This window comes from Rhynchophorus ferrugineus, unplaced genomic scaffold, assembly GCF_030347505.1.
Source record: "Rhynchophorus ferrugineus isolate W39M unplaced genomic scaffold, kcgeb_rfMv2 rfM10, whole genome shotgun sequence".
Lineage (NCBI taxonomy): Eukaryota > Metazoa > Arthropoda > Insecta > Coleoptera > Curculionidae > Rhynchophorus > Rhynchophorus ferrugineus.
Genome location: NW_027472589.1, coordinates 6,510,046 through 6,530,967, shown reverse-complemented (window position 1 = coordinate 6,530,967; position 20,922 = coordinate 6,510,046). Strand labels below are relative to the sequence as shown.

Sequence of the window (20,922 nt, the reverse complement as noted above, 5' to 3'; positions counted from 1 at the left end):
AACTATAGTCAATTGCTTGAGTCATATCTTTTCGGAAGAGAATTTAGTCTCGCCCGAAATGGTAGCGTCTTAGGACCTCTCCTATATCTGCTCTACCCTGCTGACATCCCAATAACAAAAGAAACCCTGCTTGGAACCTTTGCTGACAATACAATTATTATGGCAAACTATATATCTGCTCAGGGCAGTAGAAAAAGTACAAGTGGCAGTCAACAAAATCTACAAATGGACGAAAGATTGGATAATTCAATTTAATAGCTCCAAATCAGTTCATGTTAATTTTGCATTGCGGCGAAATAATAAAAACTTAATTATATCACTCAATGGACGCCCGATTTGTCAAGTAGAATCAGTTAAATACTTCGACATCCATCTTGACGGTGGATTAAATTGGAAACATCATGAAGAACTGCAGGATGGCCTGGAAATCAAGTAGATTTACGAAGTTATCCAAGATTTCGTCTCAAAACACGAAAGAAGATTACTAAATCATACTAACGTGGAAGCAATACAACTACTGGACAACGCGCGGGATATCAGAAGATTGAAACGAACCAAACCATTCGAACTTATATAAAGTGTATGCCTTTAGTGTGAACTATATCTTAAGTTATTATAATTTTATAATTGAGGAATACATATTAATGTATTTAAAGTTACAAATGAAATGTAATAATAAATTAATTTATAATTAAGATTGTACTAACTATATCTAATAAAGATGTTATAAAAAAAAGAAAAGTTTTTATGTAATTTTTCCGTCCCCTTGACAATTTTTGTTATGTCAATTCCTTAAAAATAATCGCAGGTTAATGAAAATCCCAGGGATTACTTACATTTTTCCGTTGATTTGAATGGTGGTACAATAATGTTTGTACAGTTTTTATTTTTTAAGTTATACAAGTTTTCGAAAAATTCTAAAACAATTTAACGAGGATTTTCGTTTCTTTTACCTGAAAATACTAAAGTTGAGAGTGTTTTCCTCATTGGAGGATTATAAGAGTTTTCTGTACATAGCTCGTTAAATAAAACAGCCAATGTACGTAATCAAAATCAGCACGGTGCAATGTTGTCGCATCAAATCTAATTTTTGATTGACGTTTGTCGGTTTATAACCTCTAATTGTAATTACTAATGTTTTAAAGAATTTCGCACACAATTGACAATCAGGCGAATTTTATAGTATCTTGTATTCGGTTACGTGTTCGGACGCATCGGGCAGCGTTGTATCTCTTTTTAATTAGAGTCAAATGGGAGGAAAATATACGGTCTGATTTTAAAACTAATTTACAAACTACAGTTGGTAATAAATTGACGAAGAGAAAATAATAGAAAAAGATATAGTGAGAAAATAAAAGGATTGAGAATAAAATTGTTATGGTATATGTTGTAGAAATGACGAGAGAGACATTACAAATATTATTATAGGAAGTATGACAGTAGGAAAAAGAAACTCAACTCATCTTTTGATGGTGAAATGAAAAACATAATTAGTGTGGGGAAATGTTTACTAAAAAAACTGGACAAAGATTAACTTTAAAAGATATAGAAAGTTGTTTTAGAAGTGGCCATAGTAGTTGCTGAAGTGAGTTCACTGCTATTTTGGAGGGACTACAGATATTATATAGTCGTAAAGATTTTGCATGTTCAAAATAATAGCCCTTCTTTCAAATAATCGCATATGAATGAAAATTGCATAGTTTTTAAATAGTTATACCTTGAACCGAACGATAAGTGTTGTAAATATTGTTATACAACTTTTGGGTTTTAAATTTTAACTAAAAAAACAGCGAATGTCTTAAGAATCAGGAATTCTAAAGCAATTTAACATGGACTATTGTTTCTCCTGTTAAATATCTGTTCTATATCGATATATGAGACTATTCCTAATATGTAGAAAAAGAGGAAGAGCCATTGGCTGTTCAAAAGCTCATATAAATACAGTTTATCTATTGTTCCAAAGCCGAAATCCAGTTACTCGAATTAAAAGTAATTCCTAACATATTTCACCTAGAAGAACATATATTTTGAGTGTATTCAATGGGACTTGTGATTGAATGGAGAGTAACAGATGATGGGACTTACCAAAATCTATCACCGTCCCTTAGTTTTCTAAACTGTTCCAGGAGCAGGCACTTGAACAGCGGTCCCACTCTGCCCCCCTCCACGGGATCCTCCAGGATGCCACCAACGAAGACGTCCACGTTATCCGGATGCCCGTACAGTTTTTCCATCTTCTCGCGCACTTCGTCGTCCGATATCTCCGTCGCGAAGTCGTCGAAACTGGTCACGTTCTTCATCCCGCAGAAGTTACGGAACGCCACGTATCCCGGGAGGGCGTGGTCCCTGGACCGGTGGATGTTCATCGCCGCCAGATCTAGAGCCACCGCGTGAGCCGTCTTGAACAGCTGCTCGGTCAGTTCCGTGTTCAAGTTCTCCCTGGGCATCTTCTTCTTGGCTGCCGTGACGAACATGCCCCTCAACAGGGGGTCAACGCCTCCTTCCTCCACGATTCTCCAGGGGGAGAAGAACGCTTTGTGTAGCGCCAGATGGCCGTCTCTGATTGGCTTGAAATCCCAGTCATACCTAAAAGGGATATTCTGTAATTTACTCTTTTAATTCGCCTCAGTTGGCGACAAACCTGTGCAGAATCGGATTGATGAGCGTGTGACCGAACCGAAGAGCGGCCGTGGCGAAGACATTGGAGATGCTTGGGTTTATTTGGGGGTCGTATTCCTTGTAGTCTCCGAATTCTTCCATCCCCTTGGACCCAACCACGAATCGCAGCCAATGTTTATAAGTTATGTGCTGGATAGCGGCTCCGACGATTTTTCTTGCTTCATAATAGATCATGTCACTATCCCAATGTGGGTTCAAATATCTGTAAATTGATACGTATAGATACTTTCTATCTTCATGTTAAAACCGTAAAGCACAAAAGTGATATCTGTATATAGGTTAGTAATATAATTAGTCAAGAGATGTCAGCAAAAAGAAATGATGGTCCTAGCCGGTAATCGGCAAACAGTTTCCTCCTAATTTTGCGACGTTGCCATTTTTATTTTGACCCTGGCGCTGGTAATGGTAGCAGTTCTAGAATGTCTATATCTGTTTATAGTTTATTCATTCCTGTACCGTTCATATTTCTACTATAAATCGTAGACAGTAATGGATAAACTAGTGAATAGTGTCCAGAAAGCTTTTGTTGTAAGAGTGTGAAGAAGAAGTAACTATTCAATTTCGATTTTTATTTTACAAATTGGATTCAATTTTATACGAAATTCATCATATTTTTGGCAACATTAACGCTACGAAAATAAAGGTTCAGGTAAATTCCACAGCTCTATAGCTCGTTGATCATATAGAGTCATTCCATATAATTAAAATTGAACAAGAAACATTGAAGTTTGACTCGCTTGAAGAGTTTTAGCGATTTTACCGTTCAATGAGTTGACCATTGGAATCTGCGGTCGAACTGGGGACCGAGGTATGATACTTTCTGGAGCCTGGGGATAGGGACTTTATCAATTTTGAGGCGTTAAAGTTTGTGAAAAAAGCGGTATCATCTGCATAAAATGCTGTGTGGGAATGTTTGTGGTGTGGTAAGTTAGCCATGTAAAAGTTGAACAGGGCAGAGGCTAGTGGAGCACCTTGCAGGACTCCTCAAGCAGCATAAAAGGTTCAGTTCAACCTCCGTTCATTTCCGATTTATACATCTTAATTCAATAAAGGGCCGTTAATGGTCAAAATTAGTAACTATTTTGAAAACTAGAACCAATTTTAAAAACGGACTGCTGATTTGGATTCATTCCATCAATTTGCTTTTTGGCTGTTCGTGTCCAAAATCGTGTGTAGTGCGTAGCGTATATTCTGAGTATGATAAAAGGCCAAAACATACAGATACACCTTACAGTTTTATTTGTGATACAATTGTAAATAAGTTAGTGGAACTTTGGTTAGTATTTGCAGACATCTGATTTGCCTGCTGGTGTTTTGACAAAAGGTTGGACTAAAATTTCGATTTTTTTATATCACGCCTATAAATTAATTCGAAAGGATTTACAACAGATGGTGTTACTGTGTATTACATCGCATCGGGTATTTTTGTTGGACCTAACCAAAGCCTTTGACAAGGTTTGGCGAAGAGTTAGTGGCGAAATGCATCCGATTGGGTCTACCCGATGACTTAACAGCTCTTATCAAATCATTTTTGCAGGACGATCGTTCCAGGTGAATATTAATCATTGGCGATCGCTATCGACAACAATTGATGGGTTTGAACCGAAAGCTGCGTGAAAAACAGCCGGAACACAAGCAAATACACAGCAATGTTTTTCTTCAGGATGACAACCCTCGACCACATGTTGCAAAGCCGTTGAGAACACATTTAGAAACATTAAAATGGTGCTAACAAATCCGCCGTATTCCCCAGACCTTGCCCCTTTTGATTACTACTTGTTATGACATATGAGTCGTGACCTGTCTTAGCAGCGCTTCTCTTCTTGTGAAGATGTCAAAAAATAGGTCGATTCGTGGATAATCTCAAAAGATACAGTGTTCTTTCGGTATAGAATTTGTAAATTACTTGAAAAATAGAAAAAAGTATCGACTATCGACGCCCAATACCTTCAATAAAATACATTGTAACGATTTTTTAACAATAAAGTTTCAAATAAAAATACCTTCAAAACTAATTTATAGAACTGATAGATATGCTCCGCATAAACCATAGACCTTTTATCATTTTCGTGCTAGTCTCCGTACCGTAATTCAGTAGCCAGCCTATTATGCTCCCTCATCCAGATGGTATGCATGGCGGTTAAGCCATTCTGCTCGTTCACCCTGATATCGCCGGCAAGGAAACAGTTGACGTCGCTCTCGGATAAGTTCCTCCTACAGTCCATTCCCTGACCTCCGGCATACGGCAACAGCGCCTTCCTCCCGTCGAATATGGGCCCTTCTTTGAGTTTGCCCAGCGGGGCGTCCAGGTCTCGAATTTCCCTGGCTAATTCTTCGGAGAAACCATAGACCTGTAACACGTTCGTATACAATAACATTCCGGATTGGTTCCCGCGATTGAAATACCATCGAAGCGTCGATGTATGAAGTGAGTTGGTTTATCTGTTCCCTGTGTTGGACCTCGTTGAAAAATATGGACGTCATTCCGGATCCACAGATGGCGCTGGTTCTGACAAAATCTATGCAGCGTCTGTGGAAGGAAATCGTTAATATATACGTGTCAACACATGGGCTGGAAAGTCCCGGGCTTAACGCATAGATGGGGCTAGCTGTATTGCACTTACCACTTTTTCAGTTAGTACTAACCTTCAAAAGATGTTCTACTCATAAGTTTGTGAGTTATTGTAAGAGTGACACTATTGATATTTTCAATAATGGATTAAAACAATTTCGTGTTTTAAATGTACACTGCTTCTTGAGGGGAAAAATGCAATTCAAGTGAAGCAATGGCTTGAAAGTGTTATAAGGACTTCGCTCTCCATCGGAAACAACAATAAAATGTTGGTTTGTTGACTTCGAACGTGGTCGTAGAGACACCGATGGTGCAGAACACAGTGGACGTTCAAATGAGGTGGTAACACTGGAAAAACGCCAAAAATATCCACAAAATCGTTTTGAATGATCGAAAAGTGTTGGTTTTATATTACATGAGCATTTGACTATGAGAAAGCTCTGTTTAAAGAGGGTGGTGCCGCGTTTGATTACTGTTGACCAAAAACAAGAACGTGTTGATGATTCTGAGCAGTGTTTGACCATATTTAAACGTAACAAACCGGCATCACCTCACTCCGGAATAAAAACGTTGGTCATCCGAGTGGACAGCGACAGGTAAACCCCGCCCAAAGCGCCTGAAAGCACAACGATAGGCTGGAAAGGTTATGGCCTCGGTATTTTGGAATATTCATCGACTATCTTGAGGAGATAGCGTTACTGGAGCGTTTGAAGAAAGCATATGGCAAAGAAATTTTTTTTTGTTTCATCAAGACAACGCACCGTATCACACGTCAATCAAAACAATGGCAATACTACATGAATTGAACTTGCTGAATGCTCCCACATCCACCGTATTCGCCAGATTTGGCTGTTCGCAGACCTTAAAAATAACCACCGGCAAGAAATTTCGCTCAAATGGAGTGGAGAGGAAACTGAGGCCTATTTTGAGGCGAAAGATAAATCGTTCAGCAAAAGTGGCATTGAAATGTTAGAGCGACGCTGGAATGATTGTGTGACTCTTGATGGAGATTATGTCGACGAATAAAGCCAATATCGGACAAGAAAAAGCGCGTTTTCTTTGTTACACCGCGGACTTTTCAGCTCACGTGTTAGATTCGGTAAAACGTCATCATCAACATGCCTGTTTGTTATCCTAGGATCATCCTCCGGGACATCCATGGGGTAACAGGGAGCAGCGTAGTCGCAGGACTTCTTGCAATCGATACCGTCCCAAGTTTCCGAACTGACGCTGGGAAGGGCGTGATCTAGGTCATGATCCAGGAACTGTCCCCATTGCATCACCATGTGGGTAATTTCTTGATCCTGGGTGATGGTGGCGGTGGATATTAAACTGGTTGAGACCTAGAGTTGCGCGTTTTAACATACGGTATTATTTTGGGTTTTTTTGTTTTTACTTTTCTCGAAGCAGGCTTGGCGTAACCGTTGTAAAGGCGCTCTTTGTCCCACCCGACCGGCTTGGCGAACCCATCCTCGTATATCGGTTTCAACACCCTACGGAAACCCGTTAAACTGGCGCCCCACGTGGGATGCTGCAAGTTGTTGCAGGTTCCGTCGATGCTCCTGTACTTGGAATGGAAGCACATATCCGAACAGTTGTTTGTGTGACGGTGAGTGGTACAACCGGACAATCTGGCTATGAGATCCAGCTTATCCGGTGAGAGGATTTCCCTGTAGTTGAAGTCTTTGGTCTGGTTCATGTTGACGTGCCCTTTCTGGATGTGCTTCCTGATATTGACCAGGGTTCTTTCGTAGACCTCGGCGGCCCTGGCTAGTTCTCGAGCAGGCGCGTTTGGATATCTAAAGAAAATACCTTCATTATTAATTTTATCGTACTAGTCATAGATATGAAAAGGCTCTTTACTCATGACATTGTGTTCTAAATTAAAAATTTGAATTTGAGATACACTTCCGTACTAGCAATGAATGTTCTAATTTCAAATAAAGATAAACTGCCAGAGCTTTGGCGTATAGTAGTATCTAGCAGTTATAGTATCGATAAATGGAGATATGGAGAAAACAAAGACTTACAGATTTAGAAACAATAAGTACATAGATTTATATATAAACAAGATAAATATTTACTTAAATGCTAAAATATATTTTTCGGCTGCATTCCTCGACATATCTCAGACTTTTGATGAAGTATGGCACACAGGGTTGCAAATTAAAGAATCTCCTCCCTCATTCACATTTCCATCAGTTATAAAAATATTATCTCACAGATACGGCATTTCACTATAAAATAAGACGATGGACTAATTGAATTACAGCAACTATCTTCAGGAGTTCCGCATATGAGTGTACTGGGCCCGATACTGTACCGCTTACAAAAATCACCACTGTGACAACATATGCTGACGACATAGCCATCTTAGCATCTCACGAAGAACCTCCAAATACATCTTGATAAAATACAACTATAGCTGCAGACATGACGTACGTATAAAGGCAAATTAAACAAAATCTACACATGTAACATTCACTCTGTGTAGAACATGCTCACTAGTCTGATATCAAATCTAAATAGTCTCAAGCATTCGAAATATCTTGGTATGCATCTGGACCGACACTAAACCTGGAACTTCAAACATGCTAAACGAATACTTGAATTTAAACTTATCATTAAATAACAAACTATCGCTATATTAATCAATACTTTAGACTATTTGGTCATATGGAGAACCTAAATCTAACTATGGAGAACCGCTAACAAGTCTAATATAGCCATCATGCAATGGTTGCAAAGTGTTGATACATCGATATACCTGCAAAACTCATATTGATTGCGATTCAAAATATTTGTGTTAAGTACTTTACAAGAGTGTTAGTGTTTTCGCTAATCAGTTAAGTCTTCGACATAATAGTGAAGTCCGTAGACTAAAACTTTTCACACCATCCAATTTGGTTTTAGGACATATATAGATTTCAAAAATAACCTTTATAATTTAACTAACTACTTAAGATAATATTTTACACAAGAGGTCAGTTAATAAAGTGATTTTCTACATGTCATGTACATATTCTACTCATAAGAAATTATTATTGTCCACTGCGTAGATTGTTGAACCACTAAGAGTAATGAAAACATTTCCTCCAGTCAGTTATGATCAAATTTTCATCTTCTGACTGAACCAATATAGTACTCTAACAAGACTAATAATAATGAATATTACAGAAACAATGCCAATAAAACAAGCCAAACAAAAAAAACTATATAGAAGAATTGGAAGTATTAACAGTCATATTAAGAGCAATTACATTAGCAGAAAACTAATACAGAAAGAAAATCACGATGTCGAATTGCTTATTGTAATTTGTAGATTGTTCTTAAAATCAGACAATATTTTATTTCTATTTTCATTCTGATTAAAAAGAGATACAATGCTTACTATTACGTTGAAGTATGTAAACGTATTAGCCTACAAACGTCATATAGTTGTCAAACGTCTACGCAATTCTTTCAAAATATGAATGACAATAATTACTGCTTATAAATCGGCAAACGTTGTTATGGTACTTTGCTTGTTTTGATATATTTCAATTTGTTGTTTGTTAATACTCTGATTGAAAATGCTGAAGCCATTAGATTGTCATTTATGTCACTAAGAATCCTAACCTACAAACTTTTTTGACTGTGTAATTAACTGTAGTTTAAATCTTTCGGATAATATATGCATTAGATGTACTAGATGTTAAAATAAATGCAATTGCAAACGGGCTCTATAAGCCCGTCAAATAAAACAGCCTATGCACGTCATCGAAATGTATGATGACAGCACCTAGTAATATTCCCGCATCAACTTAGAATTTTGGTTTACGTCATGGAGAAATAGAGATTTAACTTCATAGGAAATTTTGGTGAAATGTTTCGCGACGTCCAACATGTAGATGTCGCTACCTTTAACATATTACTTATTTTATTCGCTATGCTAAGATCCGCGACGGGATCTGATTGGTTCATTTCGTTCTACGGTTTGTTTATTTTGTGATACATTTAAACTTTCCTTTAAGTACTTATGAACAACTTGTGAACAACAGTGATGGTGAAAATAACACCACGAGTCCAGAATATGAACAAATGTAAGTGGATCAAAATCAAAATGATATAGAAGGTAAATTGAAGAAGTCAGTCACTTTTCTGTTCATAATTGTTACCGTTAATTTCTAAACTGCCTCACTTTATTTGTAGTGCCTATTTCCATCGTTCTAGGTCCACAACCAGGGTGTTTGAAGTAAGTATCATCGATATTTGAACAAACACCAGAAGGTAATGGTAAAGTTTGTATTCATTCAGCCAGTATCCCCCTTTCTGCTCATTCTTACCCTTAATTACTTGACTCTATAACTTCAGTCCAGATGTTCCTAGATGAGCAAACAAAGTTTTACGTTGTACCGTAGTGTACATCTCGGATTATTTAGTAAAACTTTTGAAAAAAGAAATTAAGTGTGACATACAATTATGAATAAATCAGTGAACCCACAAACTGAGACTGATTCTATAGAGGCAAGACAATATCTGGTGCAGTAGGTCAATAGGTCTTTGAGCTATGTCTTATTTTATTCAGCGATTTTGCCACGTCGATAATATAACGAAATTTTTGTCAAATGTTTAAAAAGAAGTAAATTTAAAACCCTTCGCTTGTACATTTCATAATGATCTTTGGGATAAAATATTAAAAGTACTAACAAGGTACAAGTACAAGAAACAACAGAATAGTAAGAGGGAAAGACTCAAAGTTTGGTTTCAGTATAAGAAAACAAAAAGACAGCACTCTGATAGATCCTATTAAGTTGATGGCACTAAACAAATATGAAAAAGAAAAAAGACGGAAGAGATAATTTTGATTTGCAATGCACCAAAGTTTGTTGTTATACCAAAGTTGATATATATATATATATATATATTGTATATAAATTTACATTATATATTTATATTTAGTTGAATTTTATTTAATGAATTTATTTCAGAAAAAAATTGTTTTTTATTTAAATTTCATTGGTCAATGAAACACGACGTCAAGGCTGTCACGTGCCAAACATTACTAATGAGCCAATCAAATGTTTTCACAGTAAAATATTTTTCTTACGGGTGCGGATGATACGATATGGACATTTAAATTGACCAATTAAATTACTTAAATCGCCCATTATGGCGCCCTCTGGATATTGGGCAAAGCAGAACTTTGCGCCAGAGTTCCTTATTGAGTTACATCTCTATTACTGTATGGTTTACGTTTACCGGTTCATAACCACTAATTATTAGCATGTATTAAAGAATTTTGTATATATTTCACAACCAAGCGAATTTTACTGGCTGATTCGGTAATTACAGATGTCCTAAATACAGAGGCAGTTACAAACATTGTTAAAGTTGTGAATGGAATAGGATGAGAAGGTTTTTGAACATTACCACAGTTTTGAGTATGTTATACGAACCTGATGATTCTGAAAAGTTCCGAGGAAGAAGGGTTTTTGTTATTCAAGAAGTTCTTGATGGTATTGTTGATGGCCTTGTCGATTTCACTGGAAGCTTCTGTGAATGCTATCTTGATGAACCTATCTCCGATGTTACCGACTGCCCCAGTCGATACGACTGGGTCTTTGACTGTTATATAACCGGAGGCTGAGTCTCTGCCGTGCTCATTTTGGGCGATGCATTCGTACCTGCCTTGATCTTCAGCTGCAACCTGTAAATATGTACGTGAGTTATCGATGACGGACTTTTTAGCGCAAGAACTATCGACCTTATAAATATACAGGTTACCAGTCAGACTGATTTTGAATCTACCGGTTCTCTGCATCCTAGCCCCGTCTTTCTGCCACGTAATGCCGGGATTGGGGTCACCAACAGCCTTGCACGGTAGTTCAATAGTACTGCCCACCAAAGCCTCGATGTGGTACGGCTTGTAGACCAATCTAGGAGGCTTGGTGTTGTATCCGGAGACCTGAACGTCACGGGATTTGTCATTATCTCATTCGATTTATTTAAAATCGAGTCATTACCGTAACTTTGGCGCTAACTTCTCGTGTACCTATCGGGTTCCTAGCCTCGCAGACGTATAGACCGGAGTCCTCCTCCTTGGCGTAGGTGATCTGTAAACTAGTTCGATCCGCGTTGTATACCACACGCTCATCACTAGGAAGGACCTGAAAATAGCAATTGTTTTAATTCGCTTGGTTTTTTTTAGTAATCAGTAATAGTCACCTCCAAGTCATCCTTAAACCAAGTTATTTCAGGAGTAGGCGTTCCCGATGCCGTACATTCTAGTTTTATCGAAGATCCCACAACGGCATCTACGTTTTCTGGATGTATGGTGAAAATAGGAGCAACTGGAATTGATAGAATAAGAAGATTGTAGCCATGGAATATTGTCGATCTGGTGTATGTGCCAGATTTGCCCTATTTTATTAATCAATTGTATATCGATTAATTGATATAATAATAGGAATATTCCTAATAATAGGAATATATTCATCAGTGTATTACGGGCGGTATTATGAAAAATGCTTAATTTATTGTTGTTTAAAATAGGAGTAACTGGAATTGATAAAATAACAAAATTAGTCATTGAATATGACGGATATGGTGCATGCGCTGGTATGTGCGATTTTACTCAATGCAGATGCTTTAGTTTATATAATAGATATATAATTATTTTCTTGTGCTATAAAATATATTCATCAAGATATTATGGGTGATATTATAGAGAAATACTTAATACCTTGCTGTATAAAATAGGGGCAACTGGAATTGATAGAATAACAAAATTAGTCATTGAATATCACGGATATGGTGCATGCGCTGGTAAGTGCGATTTTACCAATAACTAATTGATATAATTATAACTACATGTTCATAAATGTAGATGCTTTGCTTTATGTCATGGAGAAATAATGAATTTCTTCTTGTATAAACCAGTTCCCAGATATAATCTCTGTTTTATTCATATGGTGACTAATCGATCTCATCAACATTTAACTCACCATTAATTAAGACGTTGGCGTCAGCGAAGACGCGCCCGTTATAATTAGAGGCTTCACATCTATACGTTCCGTGATCGGATGGTTCTATTTTTCTTATTACAAGGCTACCGTCCGGGAGGATGGTGTATTTCGGTGAGGGTGGTATTTGGCGTCCGTTCTGCGACCACGTGATTTGGGGGGCGGGGTATCCCGCGGCCTGGCATTGCAGGAGGACTTGGGGAGTGTTCAAGTTCACGTTGACAGTTTTTGGGGTTCGTATGAGTTTGGGCATGTCTGAAATACGACGGTATAAAGACGAATACTGTTCTAGAAAGTGTGTTTTACCGAAGTTGTTGGCTTCTTCGTTCTGTCCCGGGTACACCACCATCCTGGCCGGCCTCGAGCGGACCTCGCCCTCCGGGTTCTTCGCCAGGCATTCGTAGAACCCGTTGTCGCTCTCCTCGGTGTTCTGGATCATGAGGGTTCCGTTGTCCATCATCTTGTATTTCTCGTCGTCCGGTACCAGTTCCTTGTCGCCTTTCATCCAGACGATGGTGGGTTCCTCCTCGCTCTGCACGATGCAGGAGAAGGTGGCCACGCCTCCTATGGTTATTTCCAGGTCTTCGGGGCTCTTGAGTATTCTGGGTGGTTCTGAAATAGTTGTAAAGTTGCAAGATGATTTTTAATGAATTTCGGAAGATTATTAGTTGTAATAGCTAATAGTACTTATTGAGTGTTAAATATCTGTTTTATATTAATAAAAGAGCCCATTCCTAATATGTAGGAAAGAAGAATAAGAATACCTAATAGAGGACGTTGTAGTCTAGTTTAGGCAGCTGTTCAAAAAGTATAAGAAGATCGCAATATAAATAAAGTTTCTCTCTTATTCCAAAACCTAAAGTGATGATATTAATTATCCCCAGTCAAGGATTAAAGGTAATTCAAAACATTAAGTTGATAAAAGAGTAATTACGGCAGACATCTTCAGAAAAAAGTCTGCGGTAAATTTGGGTATATTTTGGAACAATAATAGCGGATCAGGAGGCGTACAGGAGGCCCCAGCCTCCGAAAAGTCTCTCAGATCTCCTACGAACAATCTGAAATAAAACTTGATATTATTATCAGAGCATTCAACTCTCCTTAAGCTAAAATCCTGGATCACCTAAAACGCTACCTCATATTTCAATAATTTGATAGCTTTGATTGGATCACGATCGTTTTCTCAGTCAGGATGTTTAGAGTTCAATAAGAAGCTTGCTCGGCAATAAAAGAAACAAAAGCTGGTGTACCAAGCAGGTGTGCAAGGGTGTGTTTTGGACCCTGTTCTTTACCTACTCTATACATGTGACATACCACAAATTAAAAATGTTACTATAACTATATTTGCTGATAACAGACATTGCGATACTTGCTATTGGAGGCAATAGTGAAGAAACAACCAGAAAACTTCTGCAGGCAAGTCATTATATAAATAAGTGGACAGTCAATGAGAGTAAATTAGTACATATTGAATTCAGCTACAACCACACTGTTCATATACCAATAAATATGAATAATACTATTATCCAATTCAGTAACAATGCTAAGTATATTGGGATGAATCTTGATGCAAAAATTCGTTGAAAGAAACATGTCAAAACGAAAAGAAAATAACCTGAATTAAAATTTTAAAAAATGTATTGGTTATTTGGAAGAAACTCTAAATAATCAGTACATTATAATTTGTTGCTGTCCAAGCAAATACTGAAACCTGTGGAAATTAGATATGGAGGTAGTTTGCGAGAAATATCATCAAAGAATAAGAATTAAGATAATCATAACAAGATATGAGGAAAGACCCATTCTCATGTTAACATCCAAGTGCTGCAACTCTTAGACAATACTAGCAACTAGCACGCAGATTCAAGAGAACCTAACCCTGTGATCTTGCATGGTTGAGTAGTGGACTTAATACAAGTGGTACTATTGAAAAGTGCTACTAACTTTTATTTTATTAGATATTAAGTAAGGTCCAAGAAAAGTACAAGTTTTTAAGTCACTGTACACTAGTAACAATATATTAATAAAGATATCATTCTAATTATGGAATGAATACTTCTATTACCAACTGAATATACCGAATTATCCAGTATTGATACACTTTTCTCATCTTACCACAATGGAAATATTTGTGATCCATTCCGATGATGCTTTTTCCGTACATTTCGGTGGGAGACGCGCAATTGGCCGACACCTGCATCATGGACTTGTCGTGGGTCATCATCTTGCTGAACCAGGCCATCTTGCAATCGCATATCAAGGCGTTGTGGTCCAGACGCAGCCGTTGAAGCTTGGGCAAGTTTCGGAACGCACCTTTTGGTATACTCTTGATGTGATTATTAAAAATGTACCTGAAACAATAATCAGTTTCGATGATGAGGAGAAATTATAGAATTACAATCGTTAATTGTTCGTATTAAATTGATAACATTTGGTTTTTTGTTACTTTTACAGAAGCGTTCTCACTGTTGAGTATCATATATCCTATTTCAACTTAATAAAATGATAAGTTACATTTTCTTTTGATCTTTTAATTTCAATAATGTTGTGTTTATGTCTTCTAACTACTTATTTCTAGTATGGTTTGTAGATTTTCTTTAGTTGTTTTTGATGGATGGAAAATGTTTACAAAACTAAGAACAACTTAATCTAGGAATCTCCATCTAAACCGATGCTTAAATTGGAAGAAATATGTACTAAGAAAGCGTAAACAGCTTGATCATAACGAAGAACATATATGGACCTATGAAATTCAGTTATGAGAATGTTCGAAGAGAAGTAATAACTCTCGTAGAAATCCTGAGACAGAATGCTACAAATTCAATGTGGGAGACAGGGAATGGTAGCAGCATTCAGAGCTTGCTGAAGCGCTTGAGGACATCAAGTGACTGTTCGACAAGTAACAGTGTTCCAGTCTCTGTAAAAAGAACAGGAGGAGACATTGTGGAGTTTAATTTATAAGAATTCATATTGCATTGATAACACTTGGTTTTGGTACTTTTACAGAAGCATTCTCACTGTTGTTGATTTTTTATTTCAATAATGTTGTGTTTATGTCTTCTTACTACATATTTCTAGTACTGTTTGTAAATTATCTTTAGTTGTCTTTGATGGTTGACTTTTATCAATTTTATTTTTATATATTATTGTGCATTCTGAAGATATCTGTTCAGTCCAATGATTTTATGGGCCACACGGAATATATCACAAATTCAATGTCAGGTCGTTGGCAGTGATTTACAAATTAAAAAAAAAATGCTTTGAGCGGTTTGATGTTTAATTATATATTGTTGCTGAATTCGGTATATTTAATGGCGTCTAATATGTACTGAAATGACTGGCACTCTTAACGCTGAAACAATGATAAAATACTGCCCAACACTATAATTTCTATAGTGGTGACACCTTGCAGTAAAATTCACTTCAATAATGTAACAAGCAAATTTTTATCGTCAGTTTGCGCTAAATAAATGAAAAAAAATCCTAAATAAAGATGTCTGTTCAGTCCAATGATTTTATGGACCACACGGAATATATCACAAAACTCTGAAATCCTGCAATCGCAACATGAAAGGCGACGTAGAAACGAGAAAAGCTTCACCGTCAGGTCGTTGGCAGTGATTTACAAATTAAAAAAAAACGCTTTGCGTGGTTTGATGTTTAATTATATATTGTTGCCCAATTCGGTATATTTAATGGCGTCTAATATGTACTGAAATGACTGGCACTCTTGACGCTGAAACAATGATGCTGGTAATTTTTAATTAGTAGTTGAATGTTTTATTGATACGGCAGCTCCGGGGTGTACTTTCGAATCTGTGTTGTCAATTTTACGACCTATGTGGCTTGTTATTACTGTAATAGTTCGTGTTCGAAAAGCTTATATTATGTTTAGGGTGTGGACACCTTTGGTTTATTGTTTTTACTACTTAATTGCCATGGAACACGACACTTCTCTGCTATATAGTATCATAAAATAATTTTATAACCATTAGAGTTGAGTATTTTCATAATGAATGTGGGAAGTGTTGCTCACTCAGCCAGGCGTAGCGTCATTGATCGGAGAGGATGATAATCAAAAAGGGCAATGTCGGGTGGATATTTCGGATAGTAGTGAGCGTCGGTAATTACTTTCCGGTGTTCGTAGGAGATTCCACTAGCCATAAGTATGCATTATAATGTATGGTTTGATTCATATATCACTGTATCCTTCTGACATTAGGATCAAAACGGCACAAGTTACGTTTCGCCAAAATAACCTGAAAAGATGCCTCTTTAGCACGCATTACTTTTCTTGTTTCATCAAAAGGAAAAAGCCGTTGAAAATCATCGTTTGCTGATAGAGTGGTATTCAAATGTGGCAATTTCATCATTCAGGACATAGAAATCAGGAAGAATTCGTGGAAAAGCTAAAGTCGCAATTTGAGAACAATGGAAAAGATCTAAAAGATGGAAAAATGGGGGCTACGTGAATTGAATAACGGCCAATCAAAAAATCGGAAATTGCTCAAAAGTATGAGAGGACATCGACTGCAAGACCAAATCGGTTTGGTCTCAAGACTAGGTTGGTGTTGTAGTTATGAAGTGTTGAAACTTGTAGAAACAGTTAATACAATACCTAAACCTCTAAACCTTTATCTATTTACAATATTATTTTAACTACTATGAACTTATTAGTTAGAAGTTGGTTCCGAGCCTAAAGAATACAAAAATAATAATATAATTTTGTGACATATTTTGTGTATATTAAATTACGAACAAAACAAATCTGGTTTGTTTCTCGGCACTGATTTCAAAGTGATTAGTTAGTAGTAGTTAAAATAATATTGTAAATAGTTAAGTAGGTTTAGGTAGGTATTAAGCTACATTGTGTGTATATAGTAGAATATAAAATACGTGCAGAAGATAAGTTAAATAAGTTTTTTGTTTATTTTTATTTAGTTATTACAACGATTATTATGTACATATTTTATTTTAACACGTTTTTTTTTGTGGTTAATCTAAGTTTGATTATTTTTTACTTTTTAGTGAGTTTCTTATTTATTTTTTGAACTCGGTTCAATTTTTTTTGTTAAAATATTTTATTTTATTAAACATTAAGTAAGGGTCTTTCTAGATAAGTACCTAGTTTAAGTTACTGTAGATACAAAATGTAAGTTATTCGTTAAAAAAAATAATAATTAATTAATAAATAATCAAACTTATACATACTATACACAATTTAGCTTAATACCTATCTAAACCTCTTTATCTATTTACAATATTAATTTAACTACTACTAACTGACTACTTCCAAGTCGGTGCTGAACCCAAACAGTTGTATTAACTTAGATTTGGTTTGTTGGTGATTTAATTTTTTGTGTCACAAAATTATATTCTCATTTTTGTATTTTTTGGGTTCGGCACGGACTTCAAAGTGATCAATTGGTAGTAGTTAAAATAATATTGTAAATAGTTAAATATAAATTTAATTTTTTATATAAATTGTGTGTATATAGTAGAATATAAAATACGTATAGTAGATAGGTTAAATAAGGTTTTTGATTATTTTTATTTAGTTATTACAACGATTATTATGTACATATTTTAATCTAAAATGTTTTTTTTGTGTTAAAAATCTAAGGTTTAGGTCGGTATTAACCTACATTGTGTGTATATAGTAGAATATAAAATACGTGTAGTAGATAGGTTAAATAATGTTTTTGATTATTTTTATTTGGTTGTTACAATGATTATTATGTACATATTTTATTCTAAAATGTTTTTTTGTGTTAAAAATCTAAGGTTTAGGTAGTTATTAAGCTACATTGTGTTTATATAGTAGAATATAAAATACGTGGAGAAGATAAGTTAAATAAGTTTTTTGTTTATTTTTATTTACTTATTACAAGGATTATTATGTACATATTTTATTTTAACACGTTTTTTTGTGTGTTTAATCTAAGTTTGATTATTTTTTAATTTTTAGTGAATTTCTTACTTATTTTTTGAAGTCGGTTCAATTTTTTTGTTAAAATATTTTATTTTATTAAACACTAAGATCATTCTAGATATGTACCTAGTTTAAGTTACTGTGGATACAAATTGTAGGTTATTCGTTAAAAAATATTGCGAACACCGAGGTAACCCTACTACGTAATAAATGGGAAACAAAATCGTGTTGTTGACAGTATAACAAACACACTCATTCAATATTTACAAGATAAAGACGGACTATCGACGAGATTTTTCCTCTAATAAACATAAGACATAAATTAAGTCATATAGCTTAAGTACGATGTTTGCTTGACCATGTTTGAAATAAGTGTGATCTTCACCAAGCAGCGCGGGCTTATACCAACACTCATTGATGATAGTTTCGTCTTTGTTCAACAGATTACGCTATTTCGGAGGAAGATGGAAAGCAAACACAATCATCGAGGTGCCTAATAAGGGAAGAGCAATAATAGTTTAGCGGTACAAACAGCTATTATAGTCTCATAAATATTAATATACCGAATAATGAATGACCGAACATGTTCATAGTAAGATTAAGAACTGTCTAGTATTTTCTCCTTTGTTCTTTTTTATAACAACGTTTAAGGATACAAATATTTTCGAGTATTAATAGTTGGTGACGTGAAATTCCTCCAGTTTTGGTAATTAAAAAAAACATTTCTTGATAACAAATGAAACTTAACGACTATTTGAAGTACCGACTTCAGTGATCAGTTGGTGGTAATTAAAAGTTTGATTAATTTTTAATTTTTAGTGAGTTCCTTATTTATTTTTTGAAGTTTTGATTTTTTTTTTGTTAAAAATGTTTTATTTTACATTTATTATTGATTCTCTTACATACGAGGGTCACTATTTATATTTCGGGAATAGGAAAAAAACAAATAGTTAAGCTGCGAATATATTTTTATTGTTTTTCAAAATTTTTTTCAAAAATTTGCATACGCTTAAATCAATTTTTAAAGCATTTATTCCATTCCGAATGAGATATCTTCAAAACATGATTTTGAACGCAGTTTATTCTTCACGGATGAAAACAAAAAGAAGTCATTGGGTGCCAAATCAGGGCTGTACGGCAGATGACCTATCAATTCGATGTTTTGAGTGATCAACTAGTCTCTTGTTTGAGCCGATGTGTGAAAGCTCGCATTGTGGCAAACACATGGTTGTGTACCAATCAGAATTTACTGTTCTACGATCTTCCAGAGGCACTGTTGCAATATGACCAGTTTTCCCGAAGGAACAGGCCACCATTTTGTTTGAAGTTGTTCGTTCGCGAACAATTTTTGTTGGATTTGGTTCATCTTGCAACACCCATACAGTCGACTACTGCTTACTTTCGGGCTCATACGAATATATCCATGATTCGTCACCTGTCACGATTTTATAAACGTCTTTCGAAGAACCGCGATTGAATTTCTTAAGCATTTCTTTGCACCAATCGACACGAGCCTTTTTTTGAGCGATTGTCAAATTGTGTGGGATCCAACGCGAACATAACTTTCGCACAGCTAAGTGTTCATGTAAAGTCGCATATATGCTGATGGAACTAATACTTAGGGATGCCTCAATCTCACAATAGGTGACATGACGATCTTACTTAATCATTTCGCATATAGTATCGACGATTTCTGGCACAACAGCCGATTTTGGAAGACCTTCACAAAACTTGTCGGACAGCGAACTACGACCACCATGAAAATTTTTCTTGAAATATTATAGATTTCTTATTTGTATTGAGTGAGCAATAGCAAAGATCCAATTTTATAAATACATTTTTCACCAGTATATTAACAATTTTATTCCATTCAGTCGTCGAAATCTCGCCAGCCTGTTCCTGATTGACCCCATTAAATCACGAGAGAAAAAATCCGAAACATTCGGGGCGTCGGATTTGTTCGATCTAGACCAGAATGTTAAAAATAATTTATCGGTCTCGAGTGTTATTGATAAATGCTCGTTCCCCGCTCGTCTCAATTAATCACCGAAAAATTAATATATACTTCAGAACGAATTAATTGTTGTTTATAAATATGAAAAAAAATGGCCCGCCTTATATATGGGACGCGATACATCATTTTGTATCGCATATGGCGCTGGTGCTGGTGATGTTTATGATGCGAGCGATAAATGTGAATTATTTATTAGCTGGCAACGTTTCGAAGGTCCATATTTGATAAAGCAATTGAAGTGCATTAAGAAACTATTCGGTCTCGTGACTGTTGGTTCTGCGTCTCATGCCGTTTCCATATATGAACGCAAAGAACGACTTGGGGCGCGGACTGGCCGAAATATGGACGCATGAAGGTCGATTATGTACCAGGTGTATCAGAAAGTCACCTTTATTTTTATAACTGTTTGTAACTTTTGGCTGATGCAGTGGTATTATCTCCAATGGCTAGTTATCATGGCCAGATTTCAGTGTCATCTAATGTAAACGCAGCAACAATATCTTCATTGAGTATCGGCAAGTCAACATTGTACAGCAGATAAAGGACTCGTCTTAATACAATTATTTGGGTGTTATAATCAAACCATATTTTGTTAAAGTACAAGAGGACATCTGTTGGCTATACTGATGACTAAAAAGGACATTGTGATGCCATTGCCTTAATTCTAATTTATAATCACCAGCCAACATCGATAGAATTCATAACACCCGACATGGCGTAC

The 20,922-nt window shown here is 35.9% G+C and overlaps 1 protein-coding gene across 2 annotated transcripts in view; it reads right to left on the bottom strand.

Annotated features, from left to right (window-relative positions):
* The window catches only part of Pxn (Peroxidasin), a 102,567-nt gene that overhangs the window by 1,724 nt on the left and 79,921 nt on the right, over positions 1-20,922 (bottom strand). Inside the window, exons 4-16 of one of the 2 annotated variants that reach the window (XM_076415493.1) lie at positions 14,371-14,606; positions 12,562-12,867; positions 12,238-12,510; positions 11,459-11,583; positions 11,257-11,400; positions 10,998-11,198; positions 10,690-10,940; positions 6,648-7,050; positions 6,374-6,594; positions 5,086-5,209; positions 4,765-5,030; positions 2,642-2,881; positions 2,086-2,586 (exon numbers count right to left, since the gene is read on the bottom strand). In XM_076415493.1, the coding sequence (XP_076271608.1) occupies positions 2,086-2,586; positions 2,642-2,881; positions 4,765-5,030; positions 5,086-5,209; positions 6,374-6,594; positions 6,648-7,050; positions 10,690-10,940; positions 10,998-11,198; positions 11,257-11,400; positions 11,459-11,583; positions 12,238-12,510; positions 12,562-12,867; positions 14,371-14,606 (3,291 nt within the window). Of the gene's footprint in view, positions 1-2,085; positions 2,587-2,641; positions 2,882-4,764; positions 5,031-5,085; positions 5,210-6,373; positions 6,595-6,647; positions 7,051-10,689; positions 10,941-10,997; positions 11,199-11,256; positions 11,401-11,458; positions 11,584-12,237; positions 12,868-14,370; positions 14,607-20,922 lie in introns of both variants that reach the window. The other variant, XM_076415492.1, reaches the window with a different exon arrangement.